Source organism: Rhamphochromis longiceps, linkage group LG3 (genome assembly GCF_057381845.1).
Source record: "Rhamphochromis longiceps isolate RC_006_pf linkage group LG3, R_longiceps_female_GT1.1, whole genome shotgun sequence".
Classification (NCBI taxonomy): Eukaryota; Metazoa; Chordata; class Actinopteri; order Cichliformes; family Cichlidae; genus Rhamphochromis; species Rhamphochromis longiceps.
Genome location: NC_140559.1, coordinates 45,532,705 through 45,553,520, shown reverse-complemented (window position 1 = coordinate 45,553,520; position 20,816 = coordinate 45,532,705). Strand labels below are relative to the sequence as shown.

General features: G+C 41.0%; 1 protein-coding gene across 2 annotated transcripts in view; it reads left to right on the top strand.

Annotated features, from left to right (window-relative positions):
* Positions 1 to 20,816, top strand: part of arap2 (ArfGAP with RhoGAP domain, ankyrin repeat and PH domain 2) — a 176,039-nt gene that overhangs the window by 99,771 nt on the left and 55,452 nt on the right. For both annotated transcript variants that reach the window (XM_085399672.1, XM_085399662.1), the window contains exons 15-16: positions 2,678 to 2,803; positions 15,435 to 15,579. In XM_085399672.1, coding sequence (XP_085255798.1) covers positions 2,678 to 2,803; positions 15,435 to 15,579 — 271 coding nt within the window. The remainder of the gene's footprint in view (positions 1 to 2,677; positions 2,804 to 15,434; positions 15,580 to 20,816) is intronic.

Genomic DNA, 20,816 nt, shown 5'->3' with positions numbered 1-20,816 from the left:
TACAATAAGAATGCACTACTGACCAAAACATTCGTAAGGTGGTTTTCCTGTCCAGTACCCTGCTTGCAAGTGATTACATCTAGCAGTAGCCTATGTTTGTTTCTTATTCACATTTCTCTGTGTATTTCTAATAGGTTGCTTGTTTGTTTTAATATGAGAAAAACATATTTTTTATGTTTTGATATGTTTTTATGCCTTTAGAACCCTTTGAACCTTTACGTTTGACATGGATTTGAAATTGCAATATATATACTGTCCTTATTTGTGTTTGAGTCTATAATTACATTTCAGTTTTTAGAGATTCATGGCTTGTTCTCTTCTTGGTTTCTTTGCACCACTGAAACAATTTTGGACAGTAAAAAAAATGCTTTCTATAGAGACGTATGATTTTTGCTGTAGTTCTTAAATGCTCTGTAAGTTGGGCTTCTAAATCCTTTTTTATTACGTGCTTACTTGATAGTTTACTTCAAAGCAAAGAGTATTAATGCACATTTGAACACAATTAGCTCGTCTGACATAATGAAACTACACACATAACGATGTTCAGAATAAGCTTTCTTGTTAAATTAACTGGCTGTTTTTTCGCTGGGGAACGATACGCCGTCCTGAGAAGAGGCATTAGTGGTGTTACTAAAGGGTAGAAATGTCACTTCAATCAAAAGTGGTTTCAATTAAAGTTATTTTACCTTGCTTGATGAGGGAGCTGGAGGTAGTGAAGATAAAATCTGTAAGATATTTCCAAGGCTTTGGCAGAAAATTGAACCCCAGAATTGAAGCTAATTGAATTTGAGAATGATAAGGTTGAATGTGGGGAGCTCTTGAAGTTTGCGAGAAAAAGAGAGAAAAATGAGTGACTTCTAATTTTAATGGACAAAGATGAAGCGAGGACACAGTGTAGAAATTATTCGGGTTTTTTTAACAGATACAGCACGTGGAGGACTCTGCCACGAAGTGCTCTCACAATGCTGCGTCTTTGACTTTGTCACATGGTCACTCTCTTTCAATGTCATGAATAAATAAACACCAACTTGTATAATCACTTTTTATGCTGCTTGTGAAAAAAAAGAAGATAATACTGTGCTGCTTTATTGATGCCCACGGGAAAATGCTTTCCATATGTAGGTCAGTGCACGAGTTCAAGAACAGCAATTGTGAAGCCAGTGGGGATTCATTGTCTTGCTTATGGGTCCTTCAGTAGTGTGAAAGCCTCCCAGAGCTGGATCGGGGATTCATATATTCGGCTTGAAGGACAGACTTTTCAGTCAGGTATTTTATACGGATGACACTGGGAGAGAAAGCTCGAATCACGCGTGGGATTGGTGTTATTTTAATCTAAAACACTTTCCACATCCCAAATCTGAACAGCAAAATGAGATCTCAGCAGTGATTGGCATGCACTGGAGGCTGGTGTTAGGGGGATCTGTTAGAATATCAGCTAATGCAAGCAGTGATTGTCATGTTAGCGTGTGTAGTGGAGCCACTGTACTATGGTTAGAGGGCAGACGCATCACCTTGTTGCCCCTTTCAGCAAATGTTCTTTGCAAGTGAATTATTTACTGAGTGGAATTCTACAGGAGAGAGATCACAAAGTTATTGAATACAGTATAAAAAATTACCCCAGAAAACAGCTTTGGGTGCACTCGGTTATTTTCCCATTGCCGATAACTTCGTCTATTTATGTGATTTTGCATATCGTATGATTGTTAAACCAATTTAAATGCTCACTTATTACGTTAAAACAATTCTTAAAAGCTGCAGTAGGCAGAGATCTAGAAAAGCTGAACCAACCGAAAGCACCACTGGACAGGAAATGGCATTTGCACTACAAATTAGGCCACACTCTCACTGGGCCACACTAGAGACTGGTTCGCGACCCACTGTAAACCTTTTCCTGACCGGTTGGTGAGTGGTTGCTGGAGGTTGCTGGCTATTGGTAGATAAATTTGTTTGCAAAGAGGTATACAGTGGTCTACCAAAAAACCTCTTTGCAACTGGGTTGGTTGCTAGTGGATTTCTGCAGTTAGCCATAGTGTGCATATGTCAACTACTAACCAAAAATGGGGAACAGTCGCCTCAAAGTAAGCTTTTAAAATTTGTTGACTCCAGCGGTAAGTCAAAAGTTTTGTTCAAAGGGGAACATTTCCCATTTCTGGACTGTCCTGCACTTCTTGCAGTTTAACCACCACTTGGCAAGTGGTTGGAGAATGTTTGGCATTTTGCATGCAGAATACAGACAACCACGGCAACTTGCTAGTGATCAAAGCAATTACTAGGTTTTTGGTGCAGCGATATATATCTTTGTGACCAATTGTACTGGCTGAATACCAGCAACCTACAACAACCAGGAGTTCAAACCCTAATCTCTCAGGTGAAAATGTCATTGGCTTTACTCCATTGCACCACAGCTTCTTACTTAATACTTCATCCCTCTGGGCCTCTACTTCACCTGATCTGATCTCTCTCCGGATACTTGAATAAAAGTAATAAGTAACTATTATTTTTTTCTCCAATGTTGCTTAAAAAATCTGATTACTCCAGCTTTAATTTTGCTTTGCATCCCTTGAGAAAAAGGTAACATAAATGGCAGTAAAGGAATGAATGAATAGACGGGTGCCATTACATTCTTTGAGGAAAACCATTTCTTTGCTCATGTGTTCCTCCTCTGCTTCCCTTGTAGCTTTCCCTCGACTGGACCAATGGTCAGAGAACGCCTGCCTGCCTGAGGCTTCCATCTTCATGGACGGTTTCCTCTACATCTCATCTTCATCTACCAAGGCGACGTTGGACCGTCGCGGTAGGGATGGTGAGTCAAAATGGCACTTTTGCAAATCACAGGCAAGTCCAATCCATCCATCAGTCCATTTGTAAGCAATATAAGCTGCATGTTTGTCAGAGGTCTCCTCCAGTTAAGCGCTGATCGATCAATCAGTGTCAGTCTGTCAGCTGTCAAACTGCCAATCGTTTAATCTGTACAGCAAGCAGTCACAGTCACAACGATCAATGAATTTGTCTTTCAAACGAGTTCTTCCTCGTCCTCTGGGAGGTCTTGTCAGACACAAGTATGTTAGATGAATCATCAGTGAATGCACTACGGAAGCACGGAGCAAATCTGACAAAAAACTACAACAAAAAAACTAATTAAAGAAAGAATTTTAGCACAAATCCGTTGGAAATGTACCTGAGATGCCTTCTCCAAAACTTCAAATTTCTCTTTCTTTTGTCTTCCAAGCGAGTTTAAAACTTTTAATCAGCTTCCATTTCTCACCCAACTCATCAGCTGCTGCTGAACCTCCTGCTCTGCAGTGGTCCCACTTCTCCAAACAGCTGGAGCATTTCTAGGGCCCATGGGTAATTAGGAGAAGGAGCCAGCTTTGGGTAATGCCTCTGGGGAAGGGGGTTATTGGGAAGGTGGAGGAGTGGGACGAGGGATGGGGGAGAAACACTACCTGCCACTTGAATGAGCTAAATCTCCTTCATGTTCAGCATGATCTACCTCCATTTCCATTATCCCACACATGCACTGCTCTCATTGGCGGTTGTACATGCTGGCTAATGAACAGGGCTGAGGTCTGGGGAAATTGCCTCTTAGAGAAAATTGTGGAAAATTTAGCCGAGTATCTCTCGAAAAATCTCATTATCCGCACAAATGAAATTCATTTTCATTTCATTTGTTAAAGGATAATTCCAGTGTAATGCAACTTGACTCTTAATTTCATAGTTTTTGGCCAAAATTTGTATTAGCCATAATAACGTGGTTACTCACTGAGGAAATTGGGAACAAGGTGATTTCATTGCAAAAGAAAAAAGCTCGACAAGAAACCAGAATGATCAAATGACCAGTTTTGAAGTGTATCTGAAAGGGAAAAAAAAAGTCAGATTAATTCATTTTTTTTATATTCTGGTCATGTTGTATCAACAGAATGAAACTAGAAAAACTGAATTTACAAATTATTATTATTTTTTATTCATGCCTTGTTCTTCATGTTTTTCATTAAAATAGAAATGAAAGCAAATGAAATGGTTAAATGTTATTCTGTAACGCTATAGAGCAGGGACGGGGAACTTGTTCTGCAGGTTTTAGCACACCTGAATCAAATGATTAGTTCATTACCAGGCCTCTGGAGAACTTCAAGACATGCTGAGGAGGTCATTTAGCAATTTAAATGAGCTGTGTTGGATCAAGGACACATCTAAAACCTGCAGGACACCGGCCCTCGAGGCCTGGAGTTCCCCCACCCCTGCTATAGAGCCTTCTACGCATTACACATAAGGCCATGTCCACACTAATACATTTTCGTTTGAAAACGCATCTTTTTCTCTCCGTTTTGGCCCTCCGTCCACACTGAGACGGCGTTTTCACTCAAGGAAAATGCAGCGTTTTGAAAACGCTCTCCAAAGCAGATACATTTGAAAACGCAGTTTTCGCCTCGCAGTGTGGACAGCGAACCCGGAGCCTTTTCGAAAACGATGACACATTTTAGTCATGTGATGCAGTCATGTGACCAATTAAACTAAGATAGCAGAGGGCATTATACAGCAGTTGTTTTGTTTGCTCTGAATCTTGACAGCCTTGTTAAAGATTAATATCAGTCTGTACATGCGTCAGATAGCTTTTCTTCAAATTCTTTAATTCTCACTTGCTTTTGCAACTTTGTACTTTTGTGTTACTCGCAGCAACAACTCCACCTCATTGTTAGAAAATTTAAAAAACTGTGCTTTTCCTCGACATTTTGCTGTGATGTTTCAAAGAGCCGGAAAGTAAATAAACGGCAGACAGAAATGAGGCAGGTAAATGCGCAGTACTGGAATGTAAGTGTTTTCGGACATTTCAATGTGGACGCACAACTCTGTGAAAACGACTGAAAACGATAGGGTGGATGCGGAAAACACTGTTTTCAAATTTATCCTAGCTAGTGTGGACGTAGCCTAAATTAGCTGCTCAGCTATGGATATGCGTGCTATGAGGCTCCCGGTGCACAGTTTCTGTGCTGATGTTAATGCCAGACGAGGTTTGGAAAGAAGGTGGAGCAGTAGCTACTGTTACTCATTGTGCACCTCAGGAGTTGGTGAGCACATCTACATTCACAATAAATGACCTACCAGAATAGGTCATTACTGAATGTCGGTGGACCTGTATCTGATGAAAATATAAAATGTTAAGTTGTTGTAATAACAAGATAATTTTTAAACTGCATTGTACTGTCATCTTAGTAAGAAGTCATAAATAACCACTCCAAGCTGTTTAATATTGGCTGGTGTTGTTTACGTGAATGCTTTGCCAAAAAATACATTGATGTGTCTGCAGAGCAGTGAGAGTGGCTCTAGACTGTAGTGGTTAACACGTTGGCTTGGTAAGCAAACGGTCACTGGCTCGATCTACCCGCTGTAGCCATCTTGAAAGTAACTTTAGTTAAGTATATCTTAAGGTTACAGTCTCTGCTCGAGGCCATACCACCCTAAGCATGCCCAATGGTTGGTACTTGGATGGTCGCTTGCCTGGGAAGTAGAGCCGGTCATCTATCCAGTACCTGCTCCAGTCTACATGCTGAAGTATCCTTGGGCGTACTTTGACATGAATGCTGAGTTGCCCCTGATGTATCCATCAGAGGTTGTGTGTGTGCGAATATTAGATGAGGTGCTTGGATATAGAAAGAAAAGCACTTATATGAATGTGACTGAGTGAAGGAGGCTTGTAGTAAAAAAAGCGCTTTGAGTGCTCTGTTAGCGTAGAAAAATACTATATAGTTACCACTCCATTTACCATCTTGTATCCTAATATAAAAGCCGAGATGGAACGTGAGTACATGGGTTGTTGTTCCACATACAGCGGGTGTTTCAGACAGAGTACTACAGGTGCCCATTTTTGTTGGTCACTGTCGTGCATTTTATACCACTTGCAGTCGCCGCGCCATCTCCTCAGATAAGTGCTTGTGATATTTCCTCCAATAAATACCTTGTTATTTCATCAATTATAGAAAACCACGCAGACACGGCTTTTGTGCTTTAATGGTGCTTTAACTGCAGCTGCTGAAAAATTCAGAGGGGTTGGGTTCAAAACTCGGTGTGTTCCAACTTCTTCAATCACAAGGAAACGCTGTCAGGACTTTGCGAGCGCAGAGGGGTGAGGTATTTTTGAATGTGCTCTCCTGGATGTCTTTTGCTCGCAGGCTAATGGTTTGATGGTCTATAGATGCACCAAAGTCCTTAATACTTCATACAGTAGCTTGTGCTCATGGCTTAATAAAAGCACTCTGCCACAGTGTCTTAAACTTCACCTTCTTTTTTTGGCTTGGAGAGAGCTCTAGTGAGCTGTTGTGCTTCCACTGATGGGAACTAGTATGTGTAAATTAATTTGGCAAGCAGTTTTGGTAATGCCTTTGAAAAGGTGGCTGGGGGGCGAGGACCAGTGTGCTGGCCCACAGTAATGAAATAAAATACAACGCCTGCTTTGCATTTGGCAGCATGTTAAGTCAAGACACTGCTGCTAATATAGATTAGGGTTAGAAAAACAAATTTCCTTGTTTAATTTAACAGCGCTCCACCGTCCTTGGCAGCGTGGCACCACTTTACCTCCCGCTTCCTGTTGTGTTTGAGCTCGGCTTCATATCCGGTTTGTACAGTTGATTCCAGCGTCAATTAAGTCCTCCCCCTTCAAACGGGCCGAGCGGTGACTCATGCTACTCCCACACTGAACAGCGTGCACTTCTCCGTGTGCGCTCGTGTGAGTCCTTTGAGGGGAAAGCGAGACAGTTAGTGTCTGAAATGGTGAGTGGCAGCAAGGAAATGGCATCCTCAATTTTGTTTGATTAGTTTTGTCTTTTCCCTCATCAGCAGTGCTCTGTTTTTTTCCCTTTCCCCAGCAACACTAGCTCAGAAGAGAAGAGAGAAGAGACAGATGTGGAATTACATTTTACTGAGGACAGAAATCTGTGTGGACAATTCAGTTACTTGCAGCTACAAAGTTAGAGTCGGGTTTTTGATAGTGAACCAAATCTTCTTTGTGGTTTATGGTAAAAATTTGCTTTCAAAGACTGCTTAAATAATTACAATTTCTAAGTAGTCACATTTATACTGCTCTGTTTTTATTTCACGAGCACTAGACAAAGCCCATTGAAACAATTTGTCTTAATCTAATGTACTTTTTGGGGTGTCTGTGTTTATGTAACCGCGCCTCCTGCCTAAATGAGTAAGCAGTGCTGTTGCTAAAGCCAGAAATACATGGCAGATAGTGTGTATTTTTTTCCCTTTATCTTATGCCATATCTGTCCATTCCTCCCTGTAATGAAGTGGGCTGTAATTCTGGCACAGACAGATCGTTCAGATCCCTTCAGTTTCTCGATTTCCATTTCCAGCCCCCCTGACAAGCTGTCCAGCAGATGTCTTCATCACAGATATTTTAGTCTGATGGCAAGATAGACAGAAGATTGGTGGAAGGGGTAGAGGTGGGAGAGTGAGCGAGGGAAGAGGTTGATTCAGTGGAAGAGGGGCACAGCCGGCTATTTCGATGCATACTGAAATGGGTGCCTGCGCCGCGTCGATAAAAAGTTTTGGGGGACTTTTTGAGTAAATCTGGGCGAGCGCGGTTAAAAATAAAACTTGATACACATTCAGAGTTAAAACTTTTGAGTAAACTTGTTATTCTTTAAATGCGGCCCATTCAGTCAATGAACAATAAGACAGTTTAAATGCCACATTGACTGGCTGATTTGTCTAATCAGCCTGCTCATCGTGCGCTCTTGGAGCATTTAGCACATTTCACAAATTGCTGTAGTGAGAGAGGAGGTGAAGGGAAAAGGAGCAGCAAAAGGAGAAACTGAGGTTCCACATAGTAGATTTCCTCTGGAAAACACTATGCGGGGAGAGCTTTTAGTGTATAAGCTAATTGGCCCAATTTAGCGGGTGCAGGCTTGTACCACGCTTGGCTTCCGCTAGGCGTTGTCTCTGGCGGCTGGTTGTGGACTCCTGCGGAGAACGGCTGGGCCGCAGGGCCGTTGCTGTGTGTGGGGAACAGCTGGCAATGGACGCAGCTGCTTGATTGTAAATCAAGCACCATTGTTCCTGCTATTGCGCTGGTGCTTGTGTGGAAGCTAGTGGTATCCCACCCGCTAAGGAAATGCCGAACCACAAACAAAGAGGGAAGATAGATGCACATGATTGGGTGATGTGCAGATATTTGATAAAGCTAGTTTCCTGGGGGAATATCTTCAAGGGATCCAAAGGCATTCATTGCTGTGTTAGGAAGTAACTTGTGCCACACATTTTTAACACAGTTGCATTCAAGTGATTGAAACTCATTGTAGTTATTTACAGAGACCATGCCAGTATGGCACTGAAATGGCAGCATCACATGTCCTGCATCTAGAGTACAACTTCCTTGCCTGGTTTTATAGACATTCGTCTACTTTGTGTGTCTTCTGTCTTATCCATAATCCATCAAATCAAACATTCATTCCCAATTCAAGCCCGAAGAAGATCAGTACTGATGTCTCCAATTAGATTTTTTTAATTCTTGACTTGTGACACCTTGTGGCTGCCCCCCTTTCTACGATCTCCTCGACGTGTTAAGGCTGTATGTGAGAATCTGTACCTGTGGTTTTGCTGCCCATTATTAGGATAATTCTTCTAAAAGTGGTAGAGTAGGGAGCCCACTCATGTGTCCACTCTGATTAGACTCAGGATCCCACAGCAATTTGCTTCCTGGATTCACAGTGGGACTTTTAGTGTCTTTGTCCTTGGACGAAGAGGAAATTAAAAATGTTTTCTTTGTGTCCTCGGCATAGATGGAAGGTTTTGAACATGTCTGTTCAGGGAGATTGGATCTAGATGCCACAAATGGCAGCGTCGCAATGATATCCATTAATATTCCTAATATCCAGGTCTGCTCGTTTGCATATTTCAAAGGCATTGTAACTTTTTATGACCTTGATGAGAGGTTTTGGACCTCTCCGGCATGTTAACCTTCAATAAAAATCAATATCTAAGAGTTATTTTAAACAAAAAAAGCTCACCATTTTGAGTTTGAATTTTCATATTGCACCACGTTTCTTTCTGCACCTCCAACAGCAAAATTTCCAACTTACAACTGTTACTCACGGTCTACTATTTCAGCTACAGGAGTAAAATAAAACCACTATTATTTGATTGTTTTGGCTGCCCAGATCAAGTTTTCATTTTCCTGGAAGATTAGCTAGAATTGCATAGTGAAAACAAGGCTTTAAGCAACCAATCCAAACACTCATTTTGTCATTATTCTATAGCCAATTCATTGCACAACCAACATTTACTTTGTTATCATGCCTTGATGGCTGCCTGTTGTCAGTTTAATATGTTTTAAATGTGTAGTTGTTATGGGGGATTATAATGAGACATCTGCAGCAATACCAAATGAATAGTATAAAATATATATGCATTAGTTATGGAAAAATGGGTAAACACACCTTATGGCAGCTGTAAATTTCTAATCGCACGCAGTTTCTTATACTTTATAGTACTGTGTTTGTGTCTTGAGCCACCCATCATCTCTTTATATTCTCACCAAAATGGGAAATTTGTGCAGCAATTTCTTGGGAAATGTGCATATGTAAATATATCATATAAGGGAAACTAGAATTTGTACAATTCAAACGAGCTTGTCGATGAGCTTCAACACAGCCTGAGCTCTTATGCAAGCTTTCGTGTCATTTCTTACAAGAAAGTTTGAAGGACTTTCAAAAATCGTATTTATTTTATGTTTTTCTATCCAGCTATGCTGAATGTACTTTTCTGTGTTCATATTTCCATCAATTTTGACAAGATCTCCAACGCCAGTGGCTTACACGCAGGCCAACCGTGACAGAGCCTCCACCGTGTTTTACAGATGGCTGTAGGTGCTTACTGTTGTACAGCTCTGCTGACCTCCTCTGTACATATAAATATGATCTAAACTAAAGTTTAAAATTTGGTTTCATACCTCTATCAGACCTGTTGCTGCTGATTTTCGGCACACGTTTTATATAGCTTGGCATACCTCAGGCATACCTCTCCCTGTTTCCCTTCTTTAACAATGGCTTCTTGACAGCCAGCCTTCCACTGAGACCCGTTCTGATGAGGCTTCAGTGAACAGTAGACGAATCAACCGAGGGGCCAGATGCCTGTCTCACGTCCTGTGTCAGGTCTTTGCTCGAATATTTTCCTATTTCTTAAGGACATGACTTTCAGATACTATTCAACTGCTGAAGATTGGTTTTAGGCTTTGGACTTCTGCTTTTGTCTTCCACTTGGAGGTGACACAGCACGCCATGCTGAGATATGTCAAGTTTTCACAAACAGCTCTTTTGCAATCCCTTCTTAATGCAAAATACCGTTTTATGCCTCTCAAACTGTTATCTGTAGTATTTTCATAAATTCATCTAAAGAAATACGAATGTGGGAATTATACTTGCACAATGAAAATAAAGGGCGATTCTATTCCATGTGTTTTTGCAACAGACTGCTAGTAACATAGTGCCTAAATCGTCTGTTGTGTGTAGACACAATGCCGGTTCATCCCTTGAGTTATGAGTTGTTTTATGCTTGAATGATTCACAGGTCAGTGTTAAGCAAGACTGAGTGAAAAAGGAGCTGAAACTTTAAAAACCTTCAGAAAGCCTAAAGAACTCTTACTGTAGACCATGTTCAAAAATTACAACAAAGTCTGACTCCGAGGAAGCAAAATCTAGAGAAATGAGAGGATATTTAAGACGTTCAAGGTGCTGTATGGAGTGTCCACGTGAATGCTTACCCTCTGTCGAGGCCCAGATTCCCAGGTTTAGGAGCAATTCCTATATGGAAGAGATATGCCATTCTTTTACTGGTTTTCACATGTCAGCATCTCCTCCTGTAACCTTGTCCGTTAAGCCTGCAACACAAAGAAGATTTAAAAAAACAAACAAACCCATTTCTTGTTTGATGATCAATTTTTTTTTTGTTTTGACAATTTGAAGTTTTTCCTTCGTAAAGACATTTAACCAAAAAAAACAAAACAAAACCTGAACGTCTGCACTAAATTTGTAATTGGACTGAACGACATTCAGCAGATGTCGAGACATTGAATGTGAACCCCAAATGTCAGCCTGGTGATTGTGGCGTAAAATTTGACGGGAATCTGCAAATTCATGAGAGTTCAGCCTGTTCAACAAAGTTCCAGGGGGCAAAAGTGAAGTGAGGGTGATTTAAAAAATAATGCCATGAAAACTTGTTTATTTATTAGTTAGCCTCATGTAAAATGCAGTAAACTGAACCGTGACAGCACCAAATAGGTACCACCTTTGCCTTTTAAACAACACCAGATCCTCCTGGGTATATTTTATACATATATCTTACAGATAACAACATTAACTTACTGAGCAGTATGATTTATAAGAGCAGCACAGTACTGCGTGCCATGTTTAGTAGTACTTTCGTCCATACATGACCTAAACTCCCACATAACCACCACATGAACCATTACAAAGACACTTAAAAAAAAAAAATTACCAACATGCCACGTTCCTGCGAGCTCATGATGGCACCTGACTTCAGTTCAGAAAACAAGTGTGCCTTTTAAGAGGATGATTGTGCTAAAGGTTTCACGTGGTACAAAGGAAACTTTTCGGCTAATAAGCTATTAGGGACAGGACAGAGAGAAGGAAGGGCGAAATTACAGAGGCAGTGTAGCACGAAACAACGACTTAGCTATTCTCTGTTAAGAAATGATGGACATGACATTTTCTGCAAAACCTTAGTGATTCAGGGACACATTTGAAGCGAAAGTGAAGTGCATGGCAATCTTTTCCGTCACCAAGACAACACTGTGTCCTGTCAGATAGATTGGACTGGTAATGGCCAGTGTCTCTGTTTCTCTCTGTCCTTCCAGCCTCTCCCTCTGTATGTGTCTCTGTATATGTATATACGTGTGTGTGTGTGTGTGTGTGTGTGTGTGTGTGTGTGTGTGTGTGTGTGTGTGTGTGTGTGTGTGTGTGTGTGTGTGTGTGTCCTACATACAAATAGAAATTGGTCGCTTTCAAATGGAGATGATGAATCTTTAGCTGTTGGAATAACTCTTTTCTTGGAAGTGAAGTGGGGTCAAAAGAAAAGTATTTTTTTAATGCCACAGCAAGCAGTTAGGTATTAGTCACTGCATTTTTAAAGCTGTTTACAGAATTGTGTCCAAATAGTTTTTTTTCTTAGACAAAAGACACAAAGAAAAGTCAGAAAGAGCCACAAAGAGAGGCAGTGCAAGGGTGAATAGAGCAAAACTGACATCCTCCTTTTCCCATGCTTATCACATCCTTTTTCTTTTAACAGCCAGTTGTAGACACTTCCTTTTTATTGGAACTATATCTGTTCCTTCAGAAACATCACACACAGTTGGCAGTGGAATGCACAATTAGCATATTCATGAGATGAATACAGTGGAAACTTTGGAGTCGCAAGCGACAGGGGGTGTGGGGTGGGAAGCTGTTTGTGTGTGCGTGTGCGTGCGTGTGTGTGAGTGAGTGTGTATGTTTGTTGCGGAACAAAAAAGCAGATGGCACGGTGACTTTGAAAATCCAAAATTAGGTATGTTTTCATGAACTTCATGCTCATTGGCTATGTAAATCGCACAGTCAGACAGTCATGAAAGACAATGTTGTGTGTGTTTTCCAGCTTTTCCTCTGAGATCATGTTTGTTGATTGAAATCTGCTTGCTGCTTGGAGTCTCTTAACAGTTCTAATTTTGAGAGTGTGTACATCTTTGCGTGCATGCGTTTGTGCGTATGCCCTCACATGCTGTGTATATTATATTTTATTGAAACTGACATGCGGTCTTCTTAAATAACTGCCACGTGGACGCAGATCTGGCTTTGAACAGTGAGATGTTCCTCACGCCATGCCAGAACTACTTTTGATCATTTAAAAATGGAGACCACAGTCTTTCTGCCCAATTTGGACTCAACTTACATCATTTCTGAAAGGCTTTTTAAAATGTTGTGCTTTAACCACAGAGGACTCTCATGGATGTAGGGAAGGAGGACATGCAGAGGGTTGGTGTGACACAAGGGTAGGATGAGACGGAGGCAGGTGATCCTCTGAGGTGACCCCTAAGGAGAGCAGCAGGAAGACGATTTATTTAACTTGAGCAGAATAGCTTTGCTTGAATCACAGTATTACTGGGTCTTGGTGCAGCTGCTCAGTTCCTCCAGTGCCTGAAAAAAGCCACTTCAGGCTCCTTTAACTTAACTTTCTTCTTATTGGCTGCCTCCCAAAAACAGAAGGTCTGATCAGCAGGTGGGTGGGGCATGTGTGCTGACAACCACAACATGCACATCAGATGATGGTGTAAGGATATCCACTTGTAGGTGGTGTGGTACCATTATCTGACTAGTTTGGTTTATGAGTTAATTGCACACAAAGAGAGCGTATGCAGGCGACATGTGACATTTACTCATCTGCTGCAGTTTGTCTGTGAAAACTGCAATAACGTCTAATCTCTGAACTTTTAAACAGTTTTTTTGAAAGTGTTGTTTCGGCTTGCAGAGAGTCATTAGCTGAGTTAAATAAGGTTTGAGTGGTGCTAATTGTCCCGAAGCCAATCACTCAGATTACTGCCTCTAATTAATGGCTTTTTCTGACTTTACAAACAATAGACAGTTTATCCAGTTCTATCAAAATGCAAATGTACATTTTACAGTAGAGATAATAAACATATTGAGGTCAAATAAGAGTCCAAGCTACACATTTATCTCAAGGTGGAATCAAGTTTGTGTGTGAAATATATCTCCAAAGATAATGAAGATTATATTGTTATAAGTACAGTTGTGTTATGCATATTGTGTGTGTGTTTTTTGTTATTAAACAAACACATTCATCCTCTTACTTTGTTTGCTTGGATCAGAAGCATCCATTGGCTACCAAATGGCCAGTGCTAGCAAACCTCAGGTGGACAAAGACGTGGTCCCCGTACCTTTGTAATACCATGTTTTCCAGGTCTTTATTATTTACTGAGATAAAGCGGGAAAAGCCTTACCACTATAGAGTGATTTAATTACTGTATTTCAAAGTGAAAGTAAATTAATTAAATAAGTCATTTTTAACATGTTAGCCTAATTTTGTAACATAAAGTAAAATCACTGTAAAACTTTAGCAAGTTAAGTAAAGCACCGCAGTGTTTCTCAAACTCAGTGAATGATGTTGATTGATTTCAGCTCTAATCATATTTATATACAAAAAATAAACAGATAAATACATTATTCAGCCAACAATAAAGACTTAATGTGTTTATGATGTTGAATTTTTCAATCTTCAGTCTTGGTGAGGGCCTTTCCTGCTTTGGGACCTGATCAATAGTCAGTTGACTGCTGAGCTCACCTGACTATTGATCAGGTGAAGTCAATAGTCAGTATAACTTTTTCACATCAGGCATGTGACTTATAGCAGCAAGTGCACAGTTGGGGGAAGTTTTGTCAATGATGACTGTTTCATCAGGTTGTTTGCATTAACACCGCTGGCACCATGAACTGGCTCATGAAGATCATACTGTTGTGGCCACAGCAATGGTGACTGTTCAGAAACATTACACGGTCCCACCTAGAAGCTCATTATTTAGTTTAGGTAGTGATGGATGAGCAACAGTTAAAAGCATCAGGCATAGATCAGAATATTGTAATGTATATGCAGACAAACCCCTTAACAGTATATGATAAAATAGCTAAGGCCCCAGCCAACCGCATGGTAACCACTGGTCGCTAGGGAAAAATGTGCGTTCCCTGACCAGTTGGCGAGTGGTTGCAGGAGGCTGCTTGCTGCCGGTAGGTGCAGTTGACTGCAAAAAGTTACATGGTGTGGCACAGAAAACTGTTGCTTGTGTTCACCAGCTTGTCTGCAAAACCTTGCTAACCAACTCCTGAATGGTACTGAAACGTGAAGTGGCAACTGTTTGCCTTAAAAGGAAAAGTTGTGCCGGTAAGCTATATCTTTAACTTTGAAGGCAAACTGTCACTGCTTGTAGTTACCAAGGCTTTTGCAGATAAGTTGGTATTTTCAGCGCAAAGCAACAGCGACTGCAACAATCCACTAGCACCAGAACAATCTTTGCGACTCACTTTACCAGTTGACTCCATTTCCCTCTGGGATTCATAAAGTTTGTCTTTTTCTGATTCTGATTCTGACTGCCAGCAACCTCCAGTAACCACTCCCCAACCGGGAAGGTAGTACACGTTTTTCCACAGCAACCAAAAGGCTGAAAACAAAGCGAACTCCGGCAGCAAAAGAGCAGCGTTTTTATCAGTCACCACTTTAATACAAGTTTCAACTAGTGTTTAATTAGTAGTTTCAGAAGCTTTCTTACGTCCTTTTTTCTATCATTGGAATGCACCAATGGATGACTAAGTTCGTAAGTGGCCGGTCCTTATACACAGTATTTGTAATGCTGCTTTCTGTGTATGTGTGAATTTCAGACATGGCACGCCGTTGGTGTACTTTGGAAGGCGGCTTCCTGAGTTACTATGAGAGCGAGCGAAGCCCTTCAGCCATTGGCAGGGTGGACGCCACCGAAGTCATTAGCCTGGCTGTCAACCACACAGAGACGATGACTGGAGCTGGGTATGAATGCACACACAAATCAACTAATTAGTGAAAGTGAGTACATGAAGAAGAAAATCTAAAGGCTTCAGGAAATTACTTCAGTCCAAATCACGGACTAGATTTCAAAACTTTTTGTGTTCCCCTAAGCTTGAACTGATTCTTTTCAAATGAACATCAAACTTATTTTACTGCTGTTATTTTAATATGGGTGTAAGACAGTGCCAGCATTTGTTTTTTTTAATGTATTTCTTAAACATATTGATATTTTTTTAAACTCACAATATGAGCTGTCCAGAGAGAACTCTTAAATAACCTCAAACCTCCCAGAGCAGCAACAAACACCATCACATGTCCAATAGTAGCCCATGAGAGTGTAACAGTTCTTTAAACCTCGCTCTTATTGGCTCATTGTCTTACTAAATTAGCCAACCTCTAAGTTTTGCCATGAAACTCTTCCTTAAAATCACCTCGTACAATTTTGGATTTATCATTCCCTCAGTGAATCTATCCAGGCTCCGAGGTAGTGAAGCAAAGCCCAAACCTTGATGCGCCCTCTACTTGTGCTCTATCCCGTGCTGTAATTACATTTTTCAGGGTTTTTTCCCCCCGCTTTCAGACAAAACATTATAAATTTTTGCCTAAACCTTCAACTTGAAACAAATTGAGATATCAGAGGGGGACAATGCTTCCATTAGCATCACTTTTATTCAGTGTTTTCTAACAGTGGAGCTACAAACGCAGATTTAGAGATTTCTGCAGAGATGTTGTGTTTCTACACTTGGCCCACTTTCAGGATTGAACGTTCTGCACTTGGTGTGATCTTTGCATGATGCCAGCTATTTTCTTATAGATGATTTGTGTTTTTGTGGGTTGGTTTAAACTTTGGTCTTCATAAAGGCGTTTGTAGCTTTTTCTGGCTTTGCGCATCTCTACGAACCTTCGATGACCTTCAGAGTTGTTGCGATGTTTCACACCAATCCGTCTTTATTGTGTGCCATTATTTAGAGCCAGGGACACCTCTGCAAGTCACGCATCCCATCCTGGTCATACCAGATATTCACAGCTTTCCCTGCTGTGCTATTAATGTCGAGCATTTAACATTAATTTAAATCCAGTATGTGGGGACCGCACATAAATTACACTTTGCAGGAGATCAACAAGGTAATAAGGCTTTCATAAACACTCAACATTTAAATTTACTCTTATTCATGCACATCCCTCGTACATAAGCATACGCAGCACAACCCTGCAGTTAAACTGCTTTGAAATGCTTCATTTGCATCCTCTCTACTAAATCATAATTTATGTGATTGTTAAATCTGCTTTAAGGACACACGTGTCACACATACACAAAAGGCATTTTGAATAATTTATTTCTTTTATTGGTTAAAATAATTTTTACCGCACGTGTTATTCATCTATTGCAGCACCACAGCCTGCTTGACGTGGATGTATATCCAGGCTTCTGCTCTGTTTCTTTCCCCTCGTCGTGTGTCTCATTAGCATAACCTCAGACTGAGCATTATTCAGTTTTACAGAACCATCAGGGCTTTATGAGCGCTATGTTTACTATTTACTTTGGTGGGGATGCAGTTTTAACTGCCACTTCCTGTGTTCGTGTTACCGTTCCACCTCACCCCGATTGCGTTCAGCACTCCTCAGTCAGATTATGATGCAGCTACACCACAAAAAACAGCAAAAAAAAGTTGCTTTGACAACAAACTTTTATTTACTTATTTATTTATTTCTTGTGGAAGTGGTACAAACACTCAAAAAAAGAATCAGCAGATGTCCCCATACGTCCCCGCTCACGTGCGTCACACTCCCACTGCATCCTGTATGTGTGTTCATGTGCCTGTCCCCCTGTTCCCGAGCTCGGAGTCTGATAACTGCTTATGATTAAAGCATAAGCCAAGTCCTTAATGATAGCAGCAGATGTTATGAAGAGTAAACAATGCTTTTATTTGTAAATGTTATGTATACAGCCATTAGAGACACATCTGGCTTGCTAAAACTTTGACCTTTTTTAATGATCTGGACACACACACACACACACACTGCCGTGACAGGTTACACTGATAATCATGCGTGTGTGTGTGTTTGGTGAGTTTTCTACAAAGCAGCATCGACTTGCACCATTTTTAGCCCTGCACATAAATCTCAGTTACAGGTCACGGCGTGACCTCGGCAACAGCTATTATTTCTCCGTCGCTGGCGCTCATAATGGCCGTGCGTTTCACTAGATTAAGCTCTGCCTCGCTCCGTCTCAATCCTGCAACTTCCAGCGTTCCCAGCATGCCCGTGCACGGAGAGAGCCGGGACGTCTCACCTCTCCAATGTCTGCCGCTCATGAATATTAATGTATGCAGATGACACACTCCCACCAGCAGCCTATCACCGTGCTGCAGGAGACCGTAGGTGTCATTTCCATTAAACATGGCATTTGGGTAATTTCACCGTGGCAGAGGACACCGTGAATTATAGCGCAGCCCCAAAACATACGTTGGCTAAAGTTTATGAATATTAGAAATCCACTCCTAAGGAATTAATGCAAAGGGAGTATGTTAGCTGGTGATAAGTTGATTTTTTTTTTCTCCTTGCCTAAAAATTATTTTCTTACTCATCTGCCTGTTCTGACAAGAATATTTGTAAGTCGATTCCAACCTTCAGATTTAGCTAAAAGCCCTGGAACTGCTTCTTTTTCGTCCTTTTTAGCTGCTTTTTGGTGCGGTTTCATTATCTGTCATGTTCGTTATCATGTCCTCCTCTCGCACGCAAGCTTTTTGGAAGAGCTTAGACTTCGACTTTGCAAGTGACATGGGGTTTCTATGTAGGGCAGGGAGTTTAGACTTTTCCGAGGTACACGAAAGCATTGAGGAGAAACTAAAAAACTACAAAAATACATGTAGATAAGTTTGTGCACATTTAAAACTCAGGTAAGTCTTGTACAGCAGGTTTCCTCTGTGAGGAAGTGTTTCTTAACTCACTCTTAGTATAAAAAACTATTTTAACAAGTAGTTTTTTATACTTAAAATAGCACGCACGTGTGTAATTGAAGCCTACTTGAAAATTGAATTGAACCAATTTAAAAATCTGGTCTCTAATAAGAAGGGTCAGCTTTTTACAGTAATGTGTGAAATATTTCCTTAATCATGGAGTTTTCACATGTGCAATAAAGGACAGAGAGCTCTTTTGATTGCTGTGATAAGGTGGCAGCATGCGCGTGAAAATTGAGGGTTCCTTATTTGATTTTCATCTGTGCAAAGTAGTAGAACTGAAATTCTTACTTAAAGAGTCCCGGATAAAAAGATGAGAAGTGTGGAAGAATCATATCTTTGGATATGCCTCCAGAGCTGCACAGGGAGAGCGGTTCCGTCTGGTTTCATCTGGTCGACCTAGGAGGAAACTGACGGTCAAACTTTAGGGTGATGCTGTGGTCTTTGCAGCAGTGGCATCATTGTGCGAACAAAACAAAAGCCAGACAGAGTAGATTGAGGTAAAACATGCAAAATAACAAAGACAAAGAAGAAATATAGCTGATTTATGGCGGCAGAAGCGTGTTATAAAACTGTTTTGTCCCCACGCAGGAGGACATAGCTGGGAATTATCATTCTAATGTCCATGTACATCAAACTTGATGTCATACCCAAGTTTATCAGATCCCTCCTGCACAGCGTGGCGTGCAATAAAGTTTCTTGGGCTGCTAACAATTGCATCATTTGTATCATAGGTGCCTTAATTTCTCTTGTGGAAACGTGGTGGGACCAGACAGACAGCTGTACATCTAGGACAACATTTTGAACATCTCCATATCTATATTCAGATAAAACTGACTGATATGTGTCACTAAGACTAGATGGTCAGGCTCAGGCTCACATAAAAAGACAGACTTCAGACTCTTCTGAGGTGTAAACTAACCAAATCACCTCTTTGGTTGCACTTTAACCATCACAAAGCAAGAGACTAAATGTCATTATGTGTTCATTTTCTTATTTCTGTCCATTTATTTTCTTCTGCTAATCCAATTCAGGGTCACATGGGGGTCTAGAACCTATCGCAGCTGTCATAGGGGGGGAAGGTGGGTGCAGTGTGGACGGGTCACCAGCCTGTCGCAGGGATAGGTAAGAGAGACAGACAACCATTTGGGCAATTTAGAATCACCAATTAGCCTAACCCCATGTGCAAGTGTATGTACTTTGAGAGATAGGAGCGCAAACACGAGGAGAACATGCAAACGCCAGAGCAATGGATTTGAACCCGTGACCTTCTTGCTGTGAGGGCATAGGGCTAACTACTTTTTTCTGGTATATATGTGTATATATTGCTAGAATAATAGACGGTTACAATATTAAACATGGTGTATGTGCAAGGAATCCCTGTGAGGCAGGTCCAGACTGCTATAACGAAACAGCCAGAGTGTGCAGATATCTCCAATATGGGTATTTCAGGTACACAGCACAGGCTGTGAGGAGAAAAAGGCCACACAGTTGCTGTTCAAACAATGGCCTAAAAGTAGATGACGCTGGATGAACTAACTAAGCTGTAGCAGGGCCCAGTATGGGACAGACGAGGATTATTTTGAACTGTGAATCATGCAAAGCTGCTCTCACAGATACTAAAAAAAGGAATATAGAGTTGGAAGTAACCATAACAGGTCCCTTTTTAAGAAATCTCAAAGTTACGTCATCTCGCAGTCTATGAATAAATCCCACTACAGGACAGAGGAAAATGAGTGACTTCAAAGTAAACTCTTTACTAAAATTAGTGTTTCTATTGTTGTCGTGTGCTTGTTACCTCGTGTGTCGCTCGCCTGCTGCAGCGTGATTGTGATCTGTATCATTTTTTTTTGTCCTTTGTTACAGTGCATAACCAACCTAGTGACTCTTTTCCCCTGCCTGAAAGTTACACAACAGCTAAACTTTCAAACTAAATTTAAATTTAAACAACAGCAAGGACAGAAATATCCCTGCAGAGCTCTCTGCTCCATGAGAACAAATGCTGCACCCTGTACCAGGGCAGGCAGGACCGAATTCTGATCACCGTTTAATAAAGGCAGAAACCATCTTACTGCCTTAAGCTGACTTCTCCCACCAAACTGGTGTCCACATCAACTTTTTTTAAAGGCATAAAGTTTGATAACTACATGTAGTTTGCTGTTGTGCAGATAAAGTTTATCCGTGAGGTGGTCCATAGGGGACAAACCGTTTCAAACTGATGCCATGTACAACACAAAACAGTGACCCATGTTTGCTTCT